Here is a 20,765-nt window from a genome sequence, read left to right as displayed (position 1 = left end):
CTCCCTCAGCTTGCTGCTTGATGCCACAAACCCTGGTACGAAAGGCTCAGGCAGCACTGGCCAGGTGCTGGCACAGGGTGACATCTGTGGGCACATTTCCCTGCTTTTGTGCAGGAGAAAATCTGCAGCAGGCAGCTGTGCATGCCCAGGGCAGGTAAATGCCAACAGATGGCAGAGGGCAAAAGAGTCCACACCCTCACATGACCTTTCCCCAACAGCATAGCACCCGCTATGTGCCAGCATCCCTGCCACCACTGCTGGTGAGGGGCTGAGGCCATCTGCCAGTCACCTGCAGAAACCTAAGGAGATACTCATGAGGACACAGTCCCCGCAACCACACCAGCATATGGACAGGACCCACAAGTGTCCATCTGAGAGGCATCTGGGGCTCTCAGGCCCCAAACACCCCTGAGGAGCAGCAGTGCCAATGGGGTGGGGAAGTCCCCAGAGCCCAGGCAGAGCAGCAAGTGACGGGATGCAGCATTCCCAAGCATCCCAGAGATCCGGAGCACAGAGCTGAGCAGAGCCCAGAGCAGGGGCAGCCTGTGGGCAGCCTCGAGCTGGTGCTGGGCTCCTACCTTGTGGTGCTGGCAGCTTGCCCTTGTTGAGCTGCTTGAGGCGCTTCTGGTGGCTCTTGCCGTTGTAGTGGACCTGCGCCTGCACTGCTGAATTCAGTTGGATGTTGCAGACCTCGCAGAGGGTGAACGATTGCTGCTTCTTCTCCCGCTTCAGGTGCTGCTCGGGCTGGCCGGGCGGGCAGCTGCCCACCTCCAGCAGCCTCACCCCGCTCTCGGGGCTGTGGGATGGGCTCAAGGGTCGCTTCATGCCTGCAGGAGGAATGACAGGCCTGCCATGAGGACAGAGGGACAGAAACAGGAGGCCAGGTGAGGCAGGAAGCCAGCGCTGGTCCCACACCTGCAAGGTCCCCAGGCTGCCTGGACCTGTGGAGGCTCCCCAAGCAACAGCATCTGCAGCTCTGCAAGGAGCTGCATTGAGGAAGACAACTTGAGCAGCAGCATTCCCAGGAGGTCAGTGCTGGAGCAGGGAATTTCCAAGTTTCTAGCACCAGGAGACTCTTTTGGGGTCAGTTGAAGTATTTGTTGGTTCAGAGGCAGCGCCATGGGTTGAGCTGCGGTGGTCACCAGCCCTGCAGGCAGCAAGTCAAACTGGAAGGACTTTTGTGCTGCTCTGGTGTCCCACCACGGCAGGAGGACTGGCACCAGCCCCTCGATCACTTTCTCGAGCATCAGGAGCCTGCTCTGAACTCAGAGCTTTGTGGGACCAGTCCCAAACCCACACATGGCCACCACGTGGAGGACCTGGAGGAGTTGGGGCCAGCTGGGGACCCTCCTGCAGCCTTTGTCTCAAGTCGCACTGTCCCCACTGCCCAACCCCAAACTAGGAGCTGGTGAGACATCCAGAACTGAGCCTCAGACAGGCTTGAAGGTCACCCAGGCCCTGAGATCCTGTTACCTCCTCGGAGCTGGCAGCTGCCCCTTACACACACAGACACGCTGGGCCGTGACACCCCAGGGGGCCAAGTCAGCTCATCTGTCCCCAGAGGTGGTCCACTGCAGCTTGAGCACACCGAGAAGGGCCAGGGGCTCCCCAGCCACCCCTCCGTGCACCTCAGGAGCCCGGCGTGGGTGGCTGCTGCCCATCCAGCCCCCGGAGCCCACGAACACGGTGGGTCTCGGTTTGCTGAGGGCAGCCAGGTACCGGGAGGGGAGGGGGCACCGGTACAGGGTGGGGCGCACCGGGCGCTGCAGCCCCGGCCGCGGCCCCGCGAGGGCGCAGAGGCTCCGCGACCCGGTCCCCGCAAGCTGGAGCGGGTCCGGGGCGAGCACCGGAACCCGGGGACAGCCGCGGGTACCCCCGGTCCGGGTGCGTGGGGGCCCCAACTCGTGTGGTGACCACCTCGGTCCTCAGCGGGTCCCAGCATCTTCACGGTGCCAGACCAGCGGCTGTCCCAGCTCCCGGGGGTACAAACAGCATCCTCCTCCAAGGCTGGGTTTGCCCAAAGCTCCGGGAGCAGCTGTTAATGGATCTAAAGCTGGACCTGCCGGAATGGATCCAGGCTGATCCCCAGCCCTGTGACAAGTGGAGTCAGCCCGGTGGCACTCTAAGGTGCCCTAAGGGATGTCCCTTCCAGCCTAAATTAGTCCATGATTAGCCCAAAGCATTCACAAGTAGGTCCTTAACCTCCTGCTTCAGTACTTACAGCAGAGGAACTAAAAAAGAGCTTCACATTCAGAAGAAGTTAACCTAGGATTGGGCAGAAGGATTTAGGAGCCTGAAGTTCACACACAGCTCTCTGGTACCTGGATTCTGAAGACCTTAGGCTGTTCTTGAAGCTTCAGCTTCACCTTCCAATGAACAGGAGAGGAAATGCCCAGCCCTTGTGCTTGGGAGGAGTGAGACACCATGGCCCAGCCCTGAGAGGCTCAAAATTCCCCTAAATTGTGTTTACAAAAAGCAGATGATGATTTTCAAGTGAAACCTTCCTGGATTTGGCATACTCAGGACTGTCACGGCGGCAGGATAGAGCCACCCCACACCGAGGGAAGATCTCTGCAGCAGAGCTGCCCAGTCCGGTCATTTGTGGTCCCTCCCCAGAGCTGGCAGCGATCAATGCCTGATGGGCAGGGAGCCCCGCGGGCCCCCGGGGAGGGGCCCTGCCCAGAATAACCATTAGCAGGGCTGCGGAAAGCAGATCTGGGAGATGATCAGCACCAGGAATGCGAGACAGGACCTCGGCTGGACACGTGGAGCTCCAGGGCAGACACGCCAGCAGGACCAGGTCCCTGGGTGCCCTTGGCATCCTCCCCCTCCCCGGGTATTTTTAATGCAATTACACCAGGGCCGAGAGCTGAACTTGGAACATTCTGTGGACAAAGTCTCCTCAAAGTTCCCTCCTCTCACAGCGGAGCTGCTGCTGCTGCTTTGATGAGCGGCAGTTCCTGCCCTGCTTGTGGCAGCCTTTGAGAGGTCTTCCCTAGTTGCACACTCGTTTCTTTCACTTAATTACTGCTGCTGCTCCTGTTCTGCTTCTCGGGTGTCAGGGCCATAAATTTGGCCACTCCTGGCTGGGCCCGCATCAGCTCCCTGACAGACAGCTACTTTGGGTCAGATTTTGCCTTTCCAGCAAGGCACTGAAGTTTTTTGGGGGGGCTGCTACTCCCTTTCACAGGAGGGGAACTGAGGCATGGTAAAGCTTAAGGGACACTGCCCACGGGCCCAGGGTGACTCAGCAGCACGGAGCCACTGCTTCCCTTACCCAGCACCTGATCCCACCCTGGGGGCCATGAAGTCAAGCTTATTTGCTCCATGGAGGACCATGAGCAGCCTCAACCCTTGGGAGACCTTCTCAAGGGGTTCAGGGCTCCACTGGGATGGAGATTTTGAGCCAGCACCCACCTGCCTCTGTCCAGATTTTATCCAACTGATCAGCACCAGCCAAACCTCACTGTGTCCCTCACTATCTGCCCCTTTGCTTGGAGCCCTTGAGGGCTGTTCCAGCCAAGTGGGTGTGCAAAGCTCCCTGCCAGATGTCCAAATCTCTCTGAAACAAAGGTCAGAGCAGTCTGGGTGTCAGCACAGGGATGAGCGTGGAGTCATCCCACCATGCAGTGTTCCTAGGACATGCTGCCCACCCAGCATGGCCAGCCCCTGGCTGCTCCTCAACCCTGGTCCTCAAGACCTGGCCACTTGATGACATGCAGAGCTCCAGTCTAGGATGGCAGCACTTCACTCTCCCAAGTCCAAAGGAGCTTTTCCTCTGAAGTCCTCACTGCTTTTACTGTTCACAATCACTTGGAATAACAAAATGATTCTGGGATTGCCATCCCCTCATCCCCCATCACTCCCAGCAGCCAGCCTGGTGTCCCCAAGCCCAGCAGTGTGGCAGGCAGACAGCTCTGTGCCATGAGTTCATCATTTTAAGGTCAGTTTTATACTCTTGTACAGTAGCTCCTAACCTCAGGGTCTCTCCCTCTCTTTAATGGCACCATAAACATGCTGCAAAAGGCTGTAAAATGCTGACAAGGGCTAGGGAGAATTTTAAATCCAGACCTTAAATCTCTGCAGTGAGAGACAAAACTACTGCAGCTTATCGAGGGCACAAGGGCAGAGCTCAGCTCCTCTCCAGAGCAGGTGGAAGGGGCACAGCAGAGCCAGGCTCTGCCAGGTGAGGAAACATCGCTTCATCTGCCCCAGGGTCCCTGCAGCAGCTGCTCCATTCCCTGACTGCCCCAGTTCAGCCCGCCACAGACCACACTTCCCCACCAACAGCCATTTCTCCTCCCAGGAGCCAGATACATTTGCAGCAGGGGCTCTGGCAGCAGGACTCTGTCCAAGTGCTGGCACTGCCCCGAGGATGCTGCATCCCTGGGCATCAGGGTAGCCAATGAACTGATGCCACAACACATATTAATTCCAGCCTCTGAAGAACCCCAACCAATCTTCTGAGCACCTGGGCCCTGGCCTTGCCTTGTCCTTGTCATGCATGTGGCAGTGAGATGCCATTTCCCAAGAACCCAGCACCTCCAGGCTCCCTTTGCAGGAACTAGGCTTGCCCCACAGTCCCCTCTCTGGTGACATCCCTGGGGCTGCACTGTGCAGTCATCAGCAGAGTTCTGGAAGCAGCCCCACCCTGGGACATCCTTTCCCTCAGCTCCTAAACTGTTCAGGAGCTTCCCACAGGGGCTGCGGGCACTGGAGCAGTTCCGTGCTGACACAGGGACAGTGTCCCTCACCCCTGCACCCAGGGCCAGCCAAGGTTCAGTGAGCCCCAGGGCGGTGCAGATGAGTCAGACAGTGCCCTGTGTCACACTTGGCCACCACCTTCTGCTGGATGGCTCATTCAGGAGCCTGTGGGCAACAGCAGTCCTCGATGGCAGCCAGGAGGAGTGAGGGGGATTAGTGAGGATGATGCCAGCAGACATCTGCCATGTGCTGACACATTTACAGAGCCTCAGCCTGCAAAGGAGCTCAGGGAGCATGGCAGGAATCTTGCAGCCACCCATCTCTTATGTTGGCTGCCAATAGCTGTTTTTTAACGAGGGCAGCAGGCTTGCACCCAGAAAAGCAGCTACCCAGGCACAAGTCAAGTCACCAGGCTGGTGGGTTCTGGCCAAGCTGTGAAGTCCTGGTGAGAAAGTTGTTCTGTGTTGCCTCGACTCTGACACTGCAGATAACCCCTGGACAGCCCTGGTGAGCCCATCCTGGGACACAGCTGAACATAGACCAGCCAGAGGCTTCCATGCTGCTGCAGCCCAAGTACCTGCCCAGGTCTTCTCCCAGTCCCAACTCAGAAAGGACCAGCAAGCTCCTTCCTGCCTTCAGCACCAGTTTGTGTCCCCTGAATCTTTTATGGAGCTTGTATGGTCCCAACACACAGAGCCAAAGCTCTCACTCAGGCTAAAGCAGCTTTGGCACAGAGCTGAAGTATCATCAGAACTGTTCATCTGAGGATCTGTCCCAGTGTAGAATTAGGAAACCACCACCTGAACCTGGAGTTTGGGTGAACTTGCCAAGAGAGCAGGAAATCCAAAACCAAAAATCTGATCCCAGAGCTCCAAATCTGCTCTCCAAGCACAGGCCATGGGGAATGAAAGCCACACAAGCACCAGAATGAGGCAAAGAGTCATCACCAGCAGCTGTCACAAAACTCAACATCCCCTCAGCACTGATCTTGTTTGCAGCCACCCTCTTTGCACCTTCAGGGTCTACAGGAAAGCCATCAAAGTCACCACCCCCCTATCACGGCTCCAGTCCTCACATCGCCGACTCTGCTGGGGCTGCTCCTGGAATCTTCCCTCAGAGCTGATGGCGTCCCTCTGAGCGGGACCTAGTGGCTCCAGTTAGCCCCCAGCCACCCGTGCTCAGCAGAGAGGCAGCTCCTGCCCTGGAGCAGCTCCATGACTCCATCACGCCCCGAGGCCGGGTGGGTATTGTCACCAGGGAACCCCCAACCCAGGGAACCCCAGACCCTGCCTAGGGCACAGAGGAGCCCACTGATGGGAGGCAACAATCCCATCCTGCCTCCCTCACGGCTGGCACACCCGCTGTCCAGCCCACCCACCCACTTGGATAGTGCTGGAGAGGCAGCGCCCGGCGCCTCCAGCCCTTGTCTGAGGCTCTTACCTGGACACCAAGGCGAGCACCGAGTTCTGCCCTTCGCAGCCGCCGAGCCGGCTCCTGCCCGTGTCCCGTGGCCGCCCGGGCACCGCGGACACCCCGAGAGCTTCCACACTTGTCTCACATTTCAAGGAGCACTTCAAATGCGGTTCAATGGCCACTAAATCAGCCCTCATCAGCAGGCTCCGGGCGAGAGCCGAGCGCCCGCGGCTCAGCAGTCTCCAAAAAGCCTCCAGCGTCACGCGGGGCCGCGGATGCCAGCTGGCAAGAGCCAGGCTGGAGGAGCTGCCCCGAGCCAAACGCAGGAGAAGGCTCCTGACAGCAGCACTGCTGGGGCAGGGGCAAGGGGCTTCCCGGGCTGCCTCGCAGCTTAGACTCAGACAGTTCCCTGTGTGGCTTTGTGAAGGGGCACCAGGTGCTGCCGGGAGGGAAGTGAGGGCAGCTGGGCCAGGCTGCAGCAGGCACGGGGGGTGCTCGGGCCCCCCGACATGGGGTGGCTCAGGAGACCTGCTGCAGCTCTGCTCTGGTCTCGGGCTGAGAGCTGAGCAGATGTGGGCAGCTTCGTGGGTTTCAGAGATCCCTGGCCATGCCCACATCCCTTTCAGCATTTCATAACATGGCATCAAACCAGCCTGCTTCTGTCCCACACAGCCCCAACACAAGCTCTGCTCATGCCAGGGAGGCACATTTTAGGATCAGCTCATGAACTGTCTCTTGTCAGAGTGAGGATTAGCATGAGCCAGCCCTCCTCAAAGTCTCAGGGATGCAGCTTCACTCCTGGCACAGGGTCCTGGGCTTCAGGGGGTTCAGACCATCCTTAGACACCAGACCTCAGCCCCCCACACATCCAGACTGGCTCTTATCCTTGGATGCCCACCAGGGTCCTCTTCTGACATGCCCACCTGGGCCCACTCTGACATGCTGAAGGGCAGTGGGACATCCTGCAGCAGTGTGGGCACACAGAGGGCACTGCACGGGCACAGCAGTGGTGCTGTGCCTGTCCTCTTCTCTGCACATCAGCACTCAGCAGCACCACAGGGCTCTGTGTCCCCTGAATCAGCAGAACCCAGCCCTGCTCCCAAGCAGCCAGGACAGCAAAAACCTCAGCTTAAGGAGATGCTGTGGGGGCCACAATGTTGAAGAGAAGGTGCCCAGGAGCCAACACCCAGGAAGTGCCTCTCAGCTCCCACCCCAGGGTCCTGCAATCCCTCAGCTTCTAACACCACCGAATGAGCTGATTAATCATCTTCAGCAGGGACCAAGCAGAGAGAAGCTGTGCTGGTGTCAGGGTACAAGGGCTGTGTCCTTTTGGAATGATAAATGAGATGGCACAACTCTGGCCTGCACGCTGTCCTGGGCACACATTATGGCTGGGTCCTGTCTCACCCCAGGGTGGGTGAGGATGGGCTGGGTGCGCTCCTGGCAGCATCCTAACTGCTCTTGTGCCAGCAGATTAAAAAAAGCAAAGCAAAGAGGCAGGAGCCTGACATTGAGTCCCTGGAGTTCAGCTCTAAATGTTGACACAGCACAAGGGAGCAGAGGGAGAGGGAAGATCAAGGTGCCAGCTGCTCCCATGGCTGCCCCACACACTGCCAGCTGAGGGACACCTGGCATGGGGCTTGCAAGATCACAACACCCTTCAGGTTTTTTGTTATCAGCACCAAGACCAGGGCAGAGCCACCAGCTGCACACCTGCAGCGAGCTGAGGCTGTGTCTGCCCCTGGCGCAGCCACCCGGCACTAAGCCCTCTCCTCTACCCTGCTGAGCCCTCACACGGTGCCAGAATTCAAGAAGGGCACAAAGCTCCCACAGGATGCAGGTGGGCAGAGCCCCAGGGCTGAGCTTGTGGCCCACAGACATCATCCAGGGCAGGGAAGATTCAGAGAGGTGGGGATGTAAAACACCACAGCAGGAGAGAAGTAAAGCAGGCAGGTTGGGCAAGCTCTGGGGAGAAAGCAGGGCTGCAGCCCTGGCACAGCGACCATCACAGGGTGGATGCTGGGGGAGGATGCCCAGCTGAAGGGATCTGGCAGATGCTGGCCCCAGCTGCTCTTCAGTCTCTTAAAAGAGAGCTGAGGAGCAAACCCAACACAGCCACAGGGCAATCTTGGCCAAGCTGCTCCGAGTTGCCTCTCCCTAGCTGTGACAACTGTGGGTTTCAGGTTGGTTTTGTTTGTTTTCAAATGTCCCTGAAATCAAACCCCGGCACCACTCGAGAGGTGGCAACGTCTCCTCTGGGCACAGGGCTGGCTCCTGTCACCCTGACAGAGCCCTGACACTCGTGGTGACTCACACAGTCAATGAGGTGATGCTGACCATGGCTTTGCTGGGCCTGGGCAGTGCACTGTGCCCCCCTGTGCTGCTCTAGTCACCCCCTGCCCTAATCCTGACCCTCTCCCATGTTCTTACTCAACCTACTGCAGGTTATTTCCTCTCAGAAGGTGACATGCAGAAACAGGGAGGGCTCCAGCCTCAGTTTCAGCTGGAGCTCGAGCAAGCTCCTGCATTTCAGCCTAAACTCAATGCTAAGCAAGTGACATTTGCAGTGCAGCCAGGGCAGGGCTGGCACACACAGTTGCAAGGGGATCTGCTGAAACCCAGGCAGTGCCTTGGAGCACCCCATCAACACAGGGCCAAGGCTCTGTTCAAATCAGAGTTATCAATCCCCCAATCTGCTGGAGGGGGCTCCAGAGCTCACAGGTAGAGCTCCATGGCTGGGGGGAACAGAAAAGAAGCTGAGCCCTGGAGGGAGCTGCCCTGAAAGCAGAGCTCTGGAAGCTGTTTGCATCAACCATCTCAGGCCTGCTTCTGCCTCCTGCTGCCTGAACCTGCTGTGACCACAGGCTGCAGCTCTGGAGCCCCCAGGACAGAAACAGCCTCTGGGCAGAGGCTTGGAGAGAGGGGACCAGGAGTGAGCTCTGCACCTTTCTGGGGGCACAGCAGAGGAGCTGCCCCCCACTGCTCCACCCTGGCATGATTTGCCCCAGATCTGCTGCACTTGTCATGGAGCTGAAGTTCCCAAAGTTCCCAACTGCCAGGAAGAGCTTGAAAAAGTGCCTGTAGCTGAGCTGGGAGGTAGATGACAAGTCAAAAGAACCCCAAATTTATTGTTTTCTTAGAATTTAGAGTGGGAGGCAGGAAAATGGGACAAGCCATGATTTTTTAATGCCTGCAGCTGGCAGCTCCATATTTAACATGACAGCATCCCTTTAAGAAAAACATTTTCATACACAGGAAGGGAAATAAATTCACAAAGCAATTTGCTTTCAAGCCAGGCTGACACCTCCCCACACAAACACCTCCTGCAGCCCCGGCCGAGCCGCAGAGCCGGTGCTCTGTGCCGGACAGGGCATCACCGGGGAGATCAGGGGTGCTCCTCTGGCTGCCACGGCCATCTGCTAACCCTGCGAGCAGTCATTTATCCCGGGGATGGGGCAAAGAAAGAGCAGGAGAAATAATTCCTTGTGTGTGAGGAGCAGAGGCACTGCGGTGTCACTGCGCTGACAGCCCCACAGCAGAGATGCCGCTGTGGCGCCTGAGCCCTGCACGATCAAAAAGCTTCCTGCGGTCGCAGTAGGAAGGGGAAAAAAAGAGAGGAAGACAGGAGAGGAGAGCTCGTTCAAAGCCTGTGCTTGCCACGGCTTACAGAAGAAACTTGCGAGGAGCACTTTCTGCAGAGCAGTCAGTAACCAGCGTCCGAGGTCGGCACTGCATGGGCAGGACCCCAGGACCCACTGGGCAACCCCTGGCCCCCACAACAGGCTGGACATGACCGCTGGCTCTTGCAGCCTCAGGTGGCAAGATGGCCTGGGCAGAAGTGCTGGCAAATTGGCCTCCTTGGATGCACAGGCACCAGGAAATGCAGCCCTGCCATGCCAAGTGTCCAAATGTGTCCATGAGCGGGCTCTGTGCCACCCTCACAGACGGGACTGGGGGAGGCAGCCAAGGCACGGTCCTGAGGGATGCCTCTGGGGCATGTGCCTCGGCTGCCATCCCAATGGGAACACAGGACCCAGCCAGCCCCCGTGTGGATGGGAGAGCTGGGGGAGAGGCTTCCACCAGAAAGTTGGGCAAGGGGCTCCTGGTGTGGGCCTCAGCACACTGACCTGGCACTGATCACACTGATCACTCTGCCCACGCCCAGGCGCGGCGGTTCCTGGCTCTTGGCTGCGGCCCTGCGCAGGTACCCTGTGCTACCCAGATGCTCACTAACTGGGGAGGGCAGCTGGAGCATCACCAAGGTGTGCAGCATGCCAGGCCTGTGCCAGGCAGCCAACCCTGAAGGGCTCACGCCCCATGCCCACCCTGGCGAGCCTGGCACTGCCCCAGCACCCACCGCAGCCACCCAGGGCCCGTGGGGATGCGAGTGGAGGACAGCGGCAAAAGGCTCATCTGTGCTGGCAGCTGGTGAGGGGCGGAGGCATCGCTGCTAAGCAAACACGCGAGGGCTGTGTCTGCAAACAGTGCCAGGAGCCAGGCACACAAACAGCCCCTTCATGGCTCTGCCCACGCCCAGGCGCGGCCGTTCCTGGCTCTTGGCTGCGGCCCTGCGCAGGTACCCTGCTGGGGGGCAGGCTGAGAGCCATGGCACAGAACTGCCGTGCCTAGAACTGCCATGTCTATCCCCACCGTGCCAGCACCTGCCCGGGATGGGCAAAGACCAGGTCTGGAACAGGGCAGAAGGCAGCAGCAATGGAGACAGTGAGGTCCGGTGCCAAATGAGCTGGACAGGTGTCAGAGATGACATGCAGTGCCCACCCTGGAGCATCACATGGTCACCGTGGGACATCCCTCACGGTGAGGCCAGGCTCCGGGGCAGGACAGCCCTGCACCAGCCAGTCCCTTCTGGTCCACAGGGCACAGCACCAGCAGACCAAGTGCCCATCCATAGCCCAATGCCACACCAGTCTGCACCCAGCCCGGTGAAGCCCATGCTCCAGGCACACCTTTGCAGACCTGGGGCTGCCCCACAGCTGCCAACTCCTTCCTGCCCCTCACAGCCACCCCCTCACCAAAACAAGCCCCTTCCAGGGTCAGAGCAGACGATGCCAAGCTCCCTGTTCCAGCGCTGTGCTCTGCCACCTCCCACTCCCCAGCCCTGCAGGCTCCCTGGGAATGGGGCTGTGCAGGAAGCTATTTCTGTCTGGAGGCTCCAGCAGCATGACACCCCCCTGCTCCCCCAGCAGCGCGGGCGGCAGCTCCAGCAGCATCCGACCCTCGGCTCCCAGCTGCAGACATTGGCACCTGAGTGAGGATCCCTGTTCCACTAGGAGATACCAGGAGGCAAGGGACAAAGCGCCGCGGGCAAGGCAGAAGGTGTCTGCTGGCACCCAGGTCAGGGCACAAGCAGGAGGGCAGCAGCGTCCCCAGGCCAGGGGAGCAGGCTGGCTGTGGGGGAATCCCGAACCCTGGCTCTGTCCTTTCTCGGTATTTCCAGGTGCCACACTGGATGCAGCAGCAGGGCAGATCCCAGCTCTCCAGCAGGACAGGAGCCTCCAGCTCAAGTGAAGGGAGCACGAGGCAGCTTTGATGTCCCGGGACCTCAGATGTGCCTCCACCTTGGCCATTCGAACACAGTCCCAACCCCCAGCAGCCCTTCCTAAGCAGAGGCTGCTTCCAGCTCCTCAGCATCCCATGGGAAAGTGGCTCGGCCTTAGGCAGGAGCTGCAGTGCCCATGGCGAGGGGCTGGGAGGGCAGGGATGGGCACACAGTGCCCCACGCTGTCACGGGGCACGGGCAGCAGCTGCTCGGCTGCCCCCCCCGCTTCCGCCGCGGGGCGCACACCTCGGAGCCGCAGCACCGGGCGCTATTAATTAATGGTTTCTTTAGGGAGTCATCATTAATTGAGCAGCTCCGGTGACCGCAGCGCCCGGGGATCCATCTGCTGCCGGGAGCCAGGAGAGCAGCAGCCGCTCCCTGCTCCTTACAGCCGAAGCTCCGAGGCGGTGGCGGCTCGGGCTGTGCCCCCCCAGAAGCCAGCGTCCCCCCGGTATGGGGGAGCCGGTGACTAAAGCCGCGGGTGAGTGATTGGTGACTCAGCTGATCACTCTGCTCAGCTCCTGGCTTTTTTTTAGCGCGGGGCTGACAGAGCTTTCATGGCAAACACTCGCCTGGCACTGCCACTGCGCCCACCCCTCCTCCCGGGACTGCCCACCTGGGCTGGGAGCTCCCGCGGACCAAGTGCCAGCCTGATGTGGTTCTGCTCTGGAAAACGGGGAAGAACTCAGCGCTGCCAAGGGCTTTGGCTTCTCCTTAATTCTCCATTTTCTTTCTCCCTGTGTGACCTGGGCAAGGGAAAGGGGAATGCTCCAGCCCTGGTAAGTTAGGGGGGCCTGGCAGCCCTGGCAGTGTGGTTCAGGCCATGCTGGAGCTTATCTGGCAGAAGCATCTGTCCAGAGCAAAGCACTGCTCCATGCTTGGTGGTGCCAGCCTGACTGCTGGCTTTCTCAGATCCCTGTGTGGCCAGCACAGGAGGCCTGAGGTCGACAACCCTGGCACCACCACTGTGCCTGCACCAGTCTCCCTTCACCCTGCCCCAGTGGGATCAGTGCTAGCTGCTGTCATCTGCCCTGAAGACAATCACCCAGTGCCACCAAACCCTCCCAGGGGGCCAGAGCAGCCTCAGCCATGGCAAGAGGCCAGGGAGCTGCTGCCTCCCTAAAAGACTTCACTCTCTCTTCCTGTGTAATGACTTCCCAGCTGCTCCTCATTTGAGCTGATAATGGGAACTCCGCTGCCTGTCTGCCTCCGAGAGTTGCTCTCCTCCTTCAGGCTGAGGAAAATCAATTCCCCTCTCACTCAAAGCTTTCCAAGACAGATGAGCTGCAGCTCGCTCCTGCCTGAGCAAAATATTTATTCAGTCTGGCAACAGATTTACTTTTGAACCTCCTATAAATACAGCTGAGGGCCCCCATTTAATCCCTTACCAGAAGACCTAATTTTATTTGGTTTGTTTTAAAGGATTCTCCTTTCCTTGTGCCTCATCAGCAGGTGAAGAAAGGCAGAAATTTTGGCCATTGACAGAGGGCCCTGGACTGCAACCATGGGGGCCTGTGCATGGTCCTGCAGCAGGACAGGGCTTGGTGGTGCCAGAGAAAGGGTGAGAGCCCTGCACACTGCCAGGGACTGGGCTCTGTGGATGTTCCCTGCCCTTGATTTATACCCCAGGGGCCAGAGCAGGCAGAGAAAGGCCAAATTCTCCACAGAGGCCTCTTTGTGACCCTGGTGGATCAGACGGATGCAGGCAGCAGGGAATTGCTCCCCAGGCCCCTCAGGGGGATTCTGCCACCTGCCAGCATCTCCCCAGAGTGTGCCAAGAGAGGCCTGGCCCAAGTCCTTTGGAGGGGAAATGTCCCCAAGGACAAACTGAAAAGCTTTTCCACCTCTAAGCAGAAGCCAGGGCCAGGCAGGTGCTGGAGCTGGCATTCCTGGAGCCCACCTTGGTGATTCCCTGAGCCCTGGGTGCTGCCAGCTGGAGCCACACAGGCACCAGCATCATGCAGCACCCAGAGGGGCAGGAGGCTTCTGGGTGTCCATAAATCCCTCTGGCTCATCCTGACCTGCCAGCTCCCATCCCTGCCAGCAGAAGCAGAGCAGTTCAAATAATTTTCCCTCAGCATCTGTCTGGGGAGGCTTGGGATTGGCATAGGTCAAAAGGCCAGGAGCCCATCCCAGCTCCTCCTGAGCTCCACAGCAGCTCCCTGCCAGGAGCCAGCTCATGAGTGGCCACAGCCTGATCCCACCTCGGACAGGAGGTGGCTGTGTCCCCATTTGAAAAGCCAGCTGGCACATCCTCATCTCATGAAGGCTTCTCTGAAGGCACAGCACCAGGCCTGGCTTCCTGGTTTGACACACTCATTAAGCTGCCCTGCTGCCTGTTGGCTAATTAGCCTCCTCTGGAAACTGGGGAGGACAGAACTGTGCCATTGAGCTGCGCAACTGCAGCCCCTGGGACACTGGCTGGAGTAGGGATGGAGGGCAAGTGGGGGGCTGGAAATGGGGCAGCTGCTGAAAGATCCCCCACTGCCCCACCAGCCTTGGCCCCACAGCCTGACCTAGAATGGGGAGCAAGGACGCCCAGTGAAGCCCCCCAACCCCCCCACCCTGTGGGGTGTCGGTGCTGCTCCCCCTCTGCAGGACAGGGCTGGGATTAATCCGGGCAGGCTCTAATCCGCTCAAGCCCTTTCGTAACAGTGCTCAGAAATAAGCCTGCGGAGTTCCTGATAATTCTTGAAATTTTGGAGTTGGGATATTTTTAGGCTCTGCCCTTGCGTGCAATGCAGCCATGAGCAGGAGGGCTCTGCGGTGCAGGGGGGGGACTCGCTGCCAGGCCCCCAGGGTCTCACCCCCCCACCCAGTCCTGCCAGTGCCTGCCCTGTGCCGCTCCCCAGCTCCCGCTGGCTCAGTAACAGACTTCCCTTGTTTGGGTGTTTGGGTTTTTTTCCTAGATCCATTTCAGGGCTCCTCAGAAGAGCCTCCAGCCCCAGGGCACAGACAGGCTCTGTGCTGGGAGCCCTCAGCACCTCACTGCCAGCAGCAGCACCACGGCTGCCTCGGGAGGCAGAGCGCAGGGAGAGGGAAGGGGATGACAGTGACAGGAAAAGTGGCACTTCAAACCCCGCCCCCAAAGCAGCCTGGAGGAGCCCAGCCCTACCCACTAAGGCCTCTCACTGGTGACACTGGCACCAGTGGTCAGCAGCAGCTACAGCTGGGCCAGTCCTGGCACAGCTCTGGGCAGGGGCTGGCATTGCCTCAGCAGGACAGGACACAGCCTCCAGGACAGCCCCAGTCCCTGTCTATCCCAGAGCAGGCTTCTTGGCCCTAAAAATACTAACTGTCAGCCACAATCCTTCTGTCTGAGACCTTTGTGACTCGCAGAGCAGAGGAGGGCAGCACAAGGGTGCTGGGTGAGTGAGCGACACAAAGCCTTCCACTGCTGCTCCACCTCACGGAGGGGACTCTTGCTGAAGATCTGTGCCCAGGAGACCTTGCCCAGGCTCACCCAGACCTACCAATGTGGAATCATGTGGGCACCAAATACCAAAGCTCTGAGCAGTGCCAGGTGCCAGGAACTGCCCACAGGGAGCTGCTTGGCCAGGGCCACCAAGGAACATCTGCGTGCAGAGCTGTGACCCCATGCCCGGGCACTGAAGCAAGCTCAGGGGCTCTCCTGTGCCAACAGATAAAGGAACCAAATAACCCCAAAAAACTCCTGGCCCTCTGCCAGGCAGCTCCACAGAGACCTGACCTGCTGCTCCCTGCTGCAGTGGGTTGAGGGCCTTCTCCCAGCTCAAAGGCAGCAGAGGCCTCAGAGAACTGGGAGGTGAAAGGAAGGTGAGAAGCAGCCTCTGCTCTCCTACTGGCAAAACCTACTCCATGTTCAGCAGCCTCCTCCTCTTCCCCTGACGTGGAGGAAGAGTCAGTGGCCGATGTCAGAGCCAGAAATACCCAAACTGGAAAAAAAGATGCTGGGCAAGGCCCTGCCAGGTGGGCAGCTGGTGGCATCAAACAGGCTGGCTAAAGGAGCCCAGCACCTCTCCATAGGGGGGGTCAGGTCTCCTTGGGCCACTGGCACCCCGCTTGCCCCCTGCATTCTGGGCACCATGGCTGTCACTTCCTTGCAGAGGTTGGCACAGCTAGAGAAGGCTCCCATCTTCAGGCAGACCCAGGCAGGGATTAGGACTTAACCTCAAAATGTTTCCCTTGCAATTTTCAAGTGATCTTTCTTATCAACTAATTAAAAAATTTCCATAATTAGGTCAGGGAAAATCACAGCTCAGGAACGTTCCCATTTCCTAGCAGCACAGCTTTGTGCCATGTGGAGGGTCCAGTGCCCTGGCAGCTCCTCGCCCTGGCAGCCCCCCGGGACTGTTTGCACTGAGGGGAAAAGGGGTGGGTTAAAAACAACACAACCCAAGCCCCTGCTCCCACCCCTGCTGGCACATTGATGGAGCTTCATCCTGTGCCAAAACAGTTGGGTAATGCCAGGCAGCCAACACCAGCCACAAGTGGCTGGCAGCAAGAGAGCAGAGGGCAGCACCCTGTGGGTTTGGATGCAATTTTGCCATGCAGTTGCTTCCATTTTTCTCGTCAGGTTCTATGGCATTTGAACTCTTTCTGGCCAGCAGAAGCAGACCTGGCATATCTGAGCTGGGTGTCTCTGCTCTGTGTGCTGAGAGAAGGAAGAAGCCAGGCAGGAGAGGAGGGGTAAAGGCAGCCCTGATCCAGCCAATGGCCCAGGTGGCATCTCCTGGCAAGTGTTCACCTTGGGCTTTGCTGAGCAGCCAGGTCCCCAACCCTCCATGCCATGGCCAGGATGTGTGCCCCTGCATGGTCCAGTGACAGGGATGAGGCCTTGAGGCCAGCGAGCCACCAGCTCCAACAAATATTCCTCATTCTCAGGACTATTTAACCAACCTCCGGATTTATCCCTGCCAGTGGCTTGGCTGCTCCAGCAGAGCCAAACATCCCCAGAGCAGCCCGAGCAGCCTTCTGCAGAGCCTGTGCTGAGCACGGTGCTGGAGCTCAGGGACACTCCTGAACAAGACAGGCAGCAGGAGGTCACAGCTCACTGTGACATCACCACCCTGACACTGTGAGCAAAGCCCTGCACATTCACACCCCCAGAGCCATGGCTGAGACCGTGCCAGTCTGACTTTGCTGCACGTGGCAGACTGCACAGCAAGAATCCCCCCTGGCACTCTTATCCCCAGCCTGACTCTGAACTCTGTGCATGGCAGTAGTTTCTCGGCAGCAGAGCCACACCACAAGCCACCGAAGGACCACCACGGCTCCTGCCACCCCCCTGGAGCCACCCCTGGAGCCATCTCAGCCAAGGGCAAACATCCCTCAGAAAAGCTGGCACTGGGCTGGATGCCTCTTTGGAGAACACCTGCAGCCACTCGACAGCCCCAAAACATCGCTGCTGGTGGATGCGGCTTGTGCTGGCTGCGGCTTGTGCTGGCTGCAGGAACTCCTGGCCAGGCTGGCAGCAGGGACAGAGCCTCATTTATCGGCGGCCTGTCACGCACCGCGGCGCTGCCCATTGATGCTATTTCGGGCAGCGTGCCCCACATGCAGACACAGCAGCTCGCAGAGCTCTGCTCAGACACCCCCGGGATCCGCGCAGCCCGGGACGGGTTTTGCGCAGCGCTCAGCAGCGCAGGGCCAGCTCCTGCCTCCCATCTCCCCCAAAGCTGCCACGCTCCACTCTGGGCAGAGGGTGCTGGCGGCTGGCACCACATCCAGCCACCCCCCACCTTCCCCCCCAGGAGGAGGCACCTGGAGCAGCGATGTGGCAACAGAGCTGTGCTAATCTCATAGCAGCGAACGAACCTGGGACCCTCAGGAGCGTAAAGCTGGGCTCTAGACCCCTTACCTTCACCCAGAGTCATCTCTAAGAAGCACTTTTAAACCTTGCTCTGAAAACAACAGCAGCCCCACGTGCCGAGGAGAGCTGGGAGTGCAGCTCCTGAGCGAGAAGTTGCTCTCCCACCGGCGCACCCAGCGTGACCGGCAGCCCCAGTCCTGCCGCCGCGCTGCCAGGGGCAGGCAGAGGCATGTCCCCGCTCTCCGGAGCCGCGGGGCTTGCTCCAGCCCTACCCCACTCCGAGCACAACTCCTCAGAAACTCAGCTCCGTCAAGTCGGCAGCAATGAGGATTGATAAAAGCTGAGGAGCGAGCGGGAGATCTTCCAGCTGTGGATGCTGCTCCCGCAGCCACCTCTGGTCCTGCTCGGTAGGTGCTCAGCGGGGCAGGGTCTGCCCGGGGCTGCAGCCACCCCGGGACACGGCTCTCGCTGCCCAGGTCGTGGACAGAAAGAGATTTTGTGAGGCTCCGGCAGAAGTCCTGTGCCCCAAGAGCAAATTTCCCCTGGCAGAGGCAGCTTCGGCTCCATTCCATCATAAAACTCTCCTGCCTCAGGCACAGCAGGAATGCGAGGAGTGCTGGGCACCCCTGAGCTGGGGCACATGCAGGGTACCCTGTGCGCCCCAACACTCTGAGCAGCACGAGGGGGCCCAGACGGTCCTCATGGACACAACCTCACTGCCCACTCCAGACACAGACACGACCCGATCACCACCCACGGACACGGCCCCACTGGCCACCCACCCTGGCTGCTCACAGACACTTTGGTGAATGTCGTCTGGGCCCAGGCACTGCCGGCAGACCCCAGCCCATCGCGCAGCCTTGGGACCACACGCTGGGCACCCCAATGGCTTGGAACCTGAGGCGTCACTCACGCGGATCCCACTTAGCGTGGGAAGGACAGCTCCGTGCAGGGGCTGCAGCCAGGGCCCCCGACAAAGTTCCTGAGAAGAAGTTTTCTTCCTGATCTGACACCTCCCAAGGTGGGGTCAGCGCGACCGGGGCTCAGCTTCCCCCCCCCCGCAGCCTTCGCCCTGACGCCCGCAGCTGCTGCCCGTTCTCAGGCACCGGAGGAAATGGGGAATGGGACCAGAACAACCCCCGGCCGGGCACTCGTTCATCCATCCATCCGTCCGTCCGTCCGTCCATCCATCCTTCCCTCCCTCTCACTCCTCCTGGCTCCGCGCTGCCTCCCCAGCTGCGTCCCCCTCCCACAACTTTGCTACGGCCGCAACTCTCCGGGGCCCGCAGCCCGGCCAGCAGGGTTCGGGGGTGCCGGGGGTTGGCAAGGCATTCCCCGAATCTCTCACCCGCCCCTACCTGCCCAGCCGCCCGGCTCCGCCGCTGTTTGCAGCATCCTCCAGCCGGCTGCTCGCTCCTGGCTGGGCGACCGCGCTCCCGGTGGAGGAGGAGGAGGAGGAAGAGGAGGAGGAGGAACGGGGGGATGAAGGCAGCCCGCGCGCCGCCGCGATGTGTGTGTGTCCCCCGCCCTCTCGGTGCCGTGAGCTCATTCGCGGAGGGAGGAGAGAATTGCATCCCGGTGCCGCATCCTGCAGCCGAGGACCGGGACCAGGGGGAGACGCGCATGGCCCTAGGGCTGAGATGCCCTGGGGTGGGACATGCTGCAGAGAGCCGGAGCGGGGCCTGGGGGGACCCCCGAGGACCCCCTGACCTGGCTGTACTGCCACAGCCTCCAGAGACCCCCTGGTTGCTTCCCAGGGCCTTTCCAGGGGATTGCGCGGGGTTGGGGGTCAGTAAGGTGCCTGGATGGGCAGACAGAGAAGGTGACCCATCAGGGCTGTAGGGAGGGCACCCCAGCCCAGGGCATAGAGATGCCCAGTGGCACCCAGTGCCACTGAGCACTGAGGGGTGAGGTCTTAGTCCTGCCTGGATGAGGGTCTCCAGTCCTGTACCTTGAGAGCAGCAGCCAGCCTGGCTCACCAGGACTCTTGGGAGGTGACAGGGGAGGTGGCCTCTGGGGGGCTTCAGCCCTTGGCTGTGCCCAGGGATGCTGTGCGGAACCTGGCTCCATTGATGGGATGAGGCCTTCCCAGACACCCTGCCTGATCCTGCAGGATGAATCGGAGCTGGAAGGAGAGGTCCTTGTTTGCTCGTAGCTGGAGCGTGAGGACCCTCCATCCAGCCCAAGGTGTCTTTGCTGACACTCAGCTGGCTCAACGTTTTCTGGAGAGCCGGAGCCCGGCGCTGTGCCGGCACTGTCCCGGCGCCGTTGTCGTCGTCGTCGTTAATATTTCAGCAGCTCCAGCACCTTTGAGTGAGGCCAGGTGGCGCTGGCACAGAAGAGCAGGGCGGAGGAAGCACTGCTGCCCGCCCCGAGGACTACACTGTGCAGACACCGCTACATAAGCACCTCCTGGCCTCTCCAGGGTGCTCGGTGGACGATCTCGAAGCACTTCACACCAGCGCTAATGAGGCTTTGCAGCCCGGCTGCGGGGCAGCTGCTCGGTCCCGCCGGCACCTGTGGCCAGGGACTCTCTCCTCAGCCCTGGCAGCTCTCGCCCGCTTCCTGCTTAGCCTCCACTAAAAAGTAGAATTGGTGCCAAGATGAAGGAGTCTGAACAGCCCCAGAAAGTCACTGGCAGAGGGCTGTAGGCTGCTGGAAGTGAGGGCAGACCAAGAGCTACTCCAAGCCCACAAAGGACCATCAAAGGACCCCCAGCTCCCAGGGAGGAAGAAACTATGAGCAGAGGGAGAGGCATTGAGCTCCTCTCCAGGAGCCCTTTCCAGGTCTGTAGGTGTTGGGACAGGAGCAACTGGCCCAGCAGCGCTGGCGGAGCTGAGAGCCCTTCCCTCGCTGCCACTGGAGCCAGGGCCAGGTCCACAGGAGCAGCAGCAGTGCTGTGGCACCACCAAGCCTTGGCACTACTCTCACTGTAAATTACCTTGGGTTTTAGGAGTCCCTCTCCAGAGCCTGCTGCATTTGTTTGCTGTGCCATTCCATCTGCACAGCACTGGGTGGATTTTTCCTCCCTATAAATAATTACAGGCACTCTAATGGATCTCAAACCTTGCATTACCTTGGCTGTCAGGAGCCTTCCTCTCCAAGGAGCAGAGACAGGGCTGCAGCTCCTGCACCAATTCGTTTTGTTCACATTAACCCTTTCAGCCTCATCCTGCCTCCACCCCACCATGAGGAAGGGGCTGTAACCCCCGCTCCAGACACAGGAACTGGGGAGTGCAGGAATGAGGCCTCTCACCCATCTCCTGGCATTCCAGAACTGTGGAGCTCCCCTCCACA

General features: G+C 59.7%; 1 protein-coding gene across 1 annotated transcript in view; it reads right to left on the bottom strand.

The window, feature by feature from the left end:
- Nucleotides 1-19,093, bottom strand: part of ZNF385C (zinc finger protein 385C) — a 55,603-nt gene extending 36,510 nt beyond the window's left edge. Inside the window, 3 exon segments of the mRNA XM_054396789.1 lie at nucleotides 579-827; nucleotides 18,827-18,920; nucleotides 18,923-19,093. Coding sequence (XP_054252764.1) covers nucleotides 579-827; nucleotides 18,827-18,920; nucleotides 18,923-19,093 — 514 coding nt within the window.
- Nucleotides 19,094-20,765: the final 1,672 nt, after the last annotated feature.

Source organism: Indicator indicator, chromosome 39 (genome assembly GCF_027791375.1).
Source record: "Indicator indicator isolate 239-I01 chromosome 39, UM_Iind_1.1, whole genome shotgun sequence".
Lineage (NCBI taxonomy): Eukaryota > Metazoa > Chordata > Aves > Piciformes > Indicatoridae > Indicator > Indicator indicator.
The sequence above is the reverse complement of the archived record's forward strand: the minus strand, read 5'-3'. Positions and strand labels throughout refer to the sequence as shown.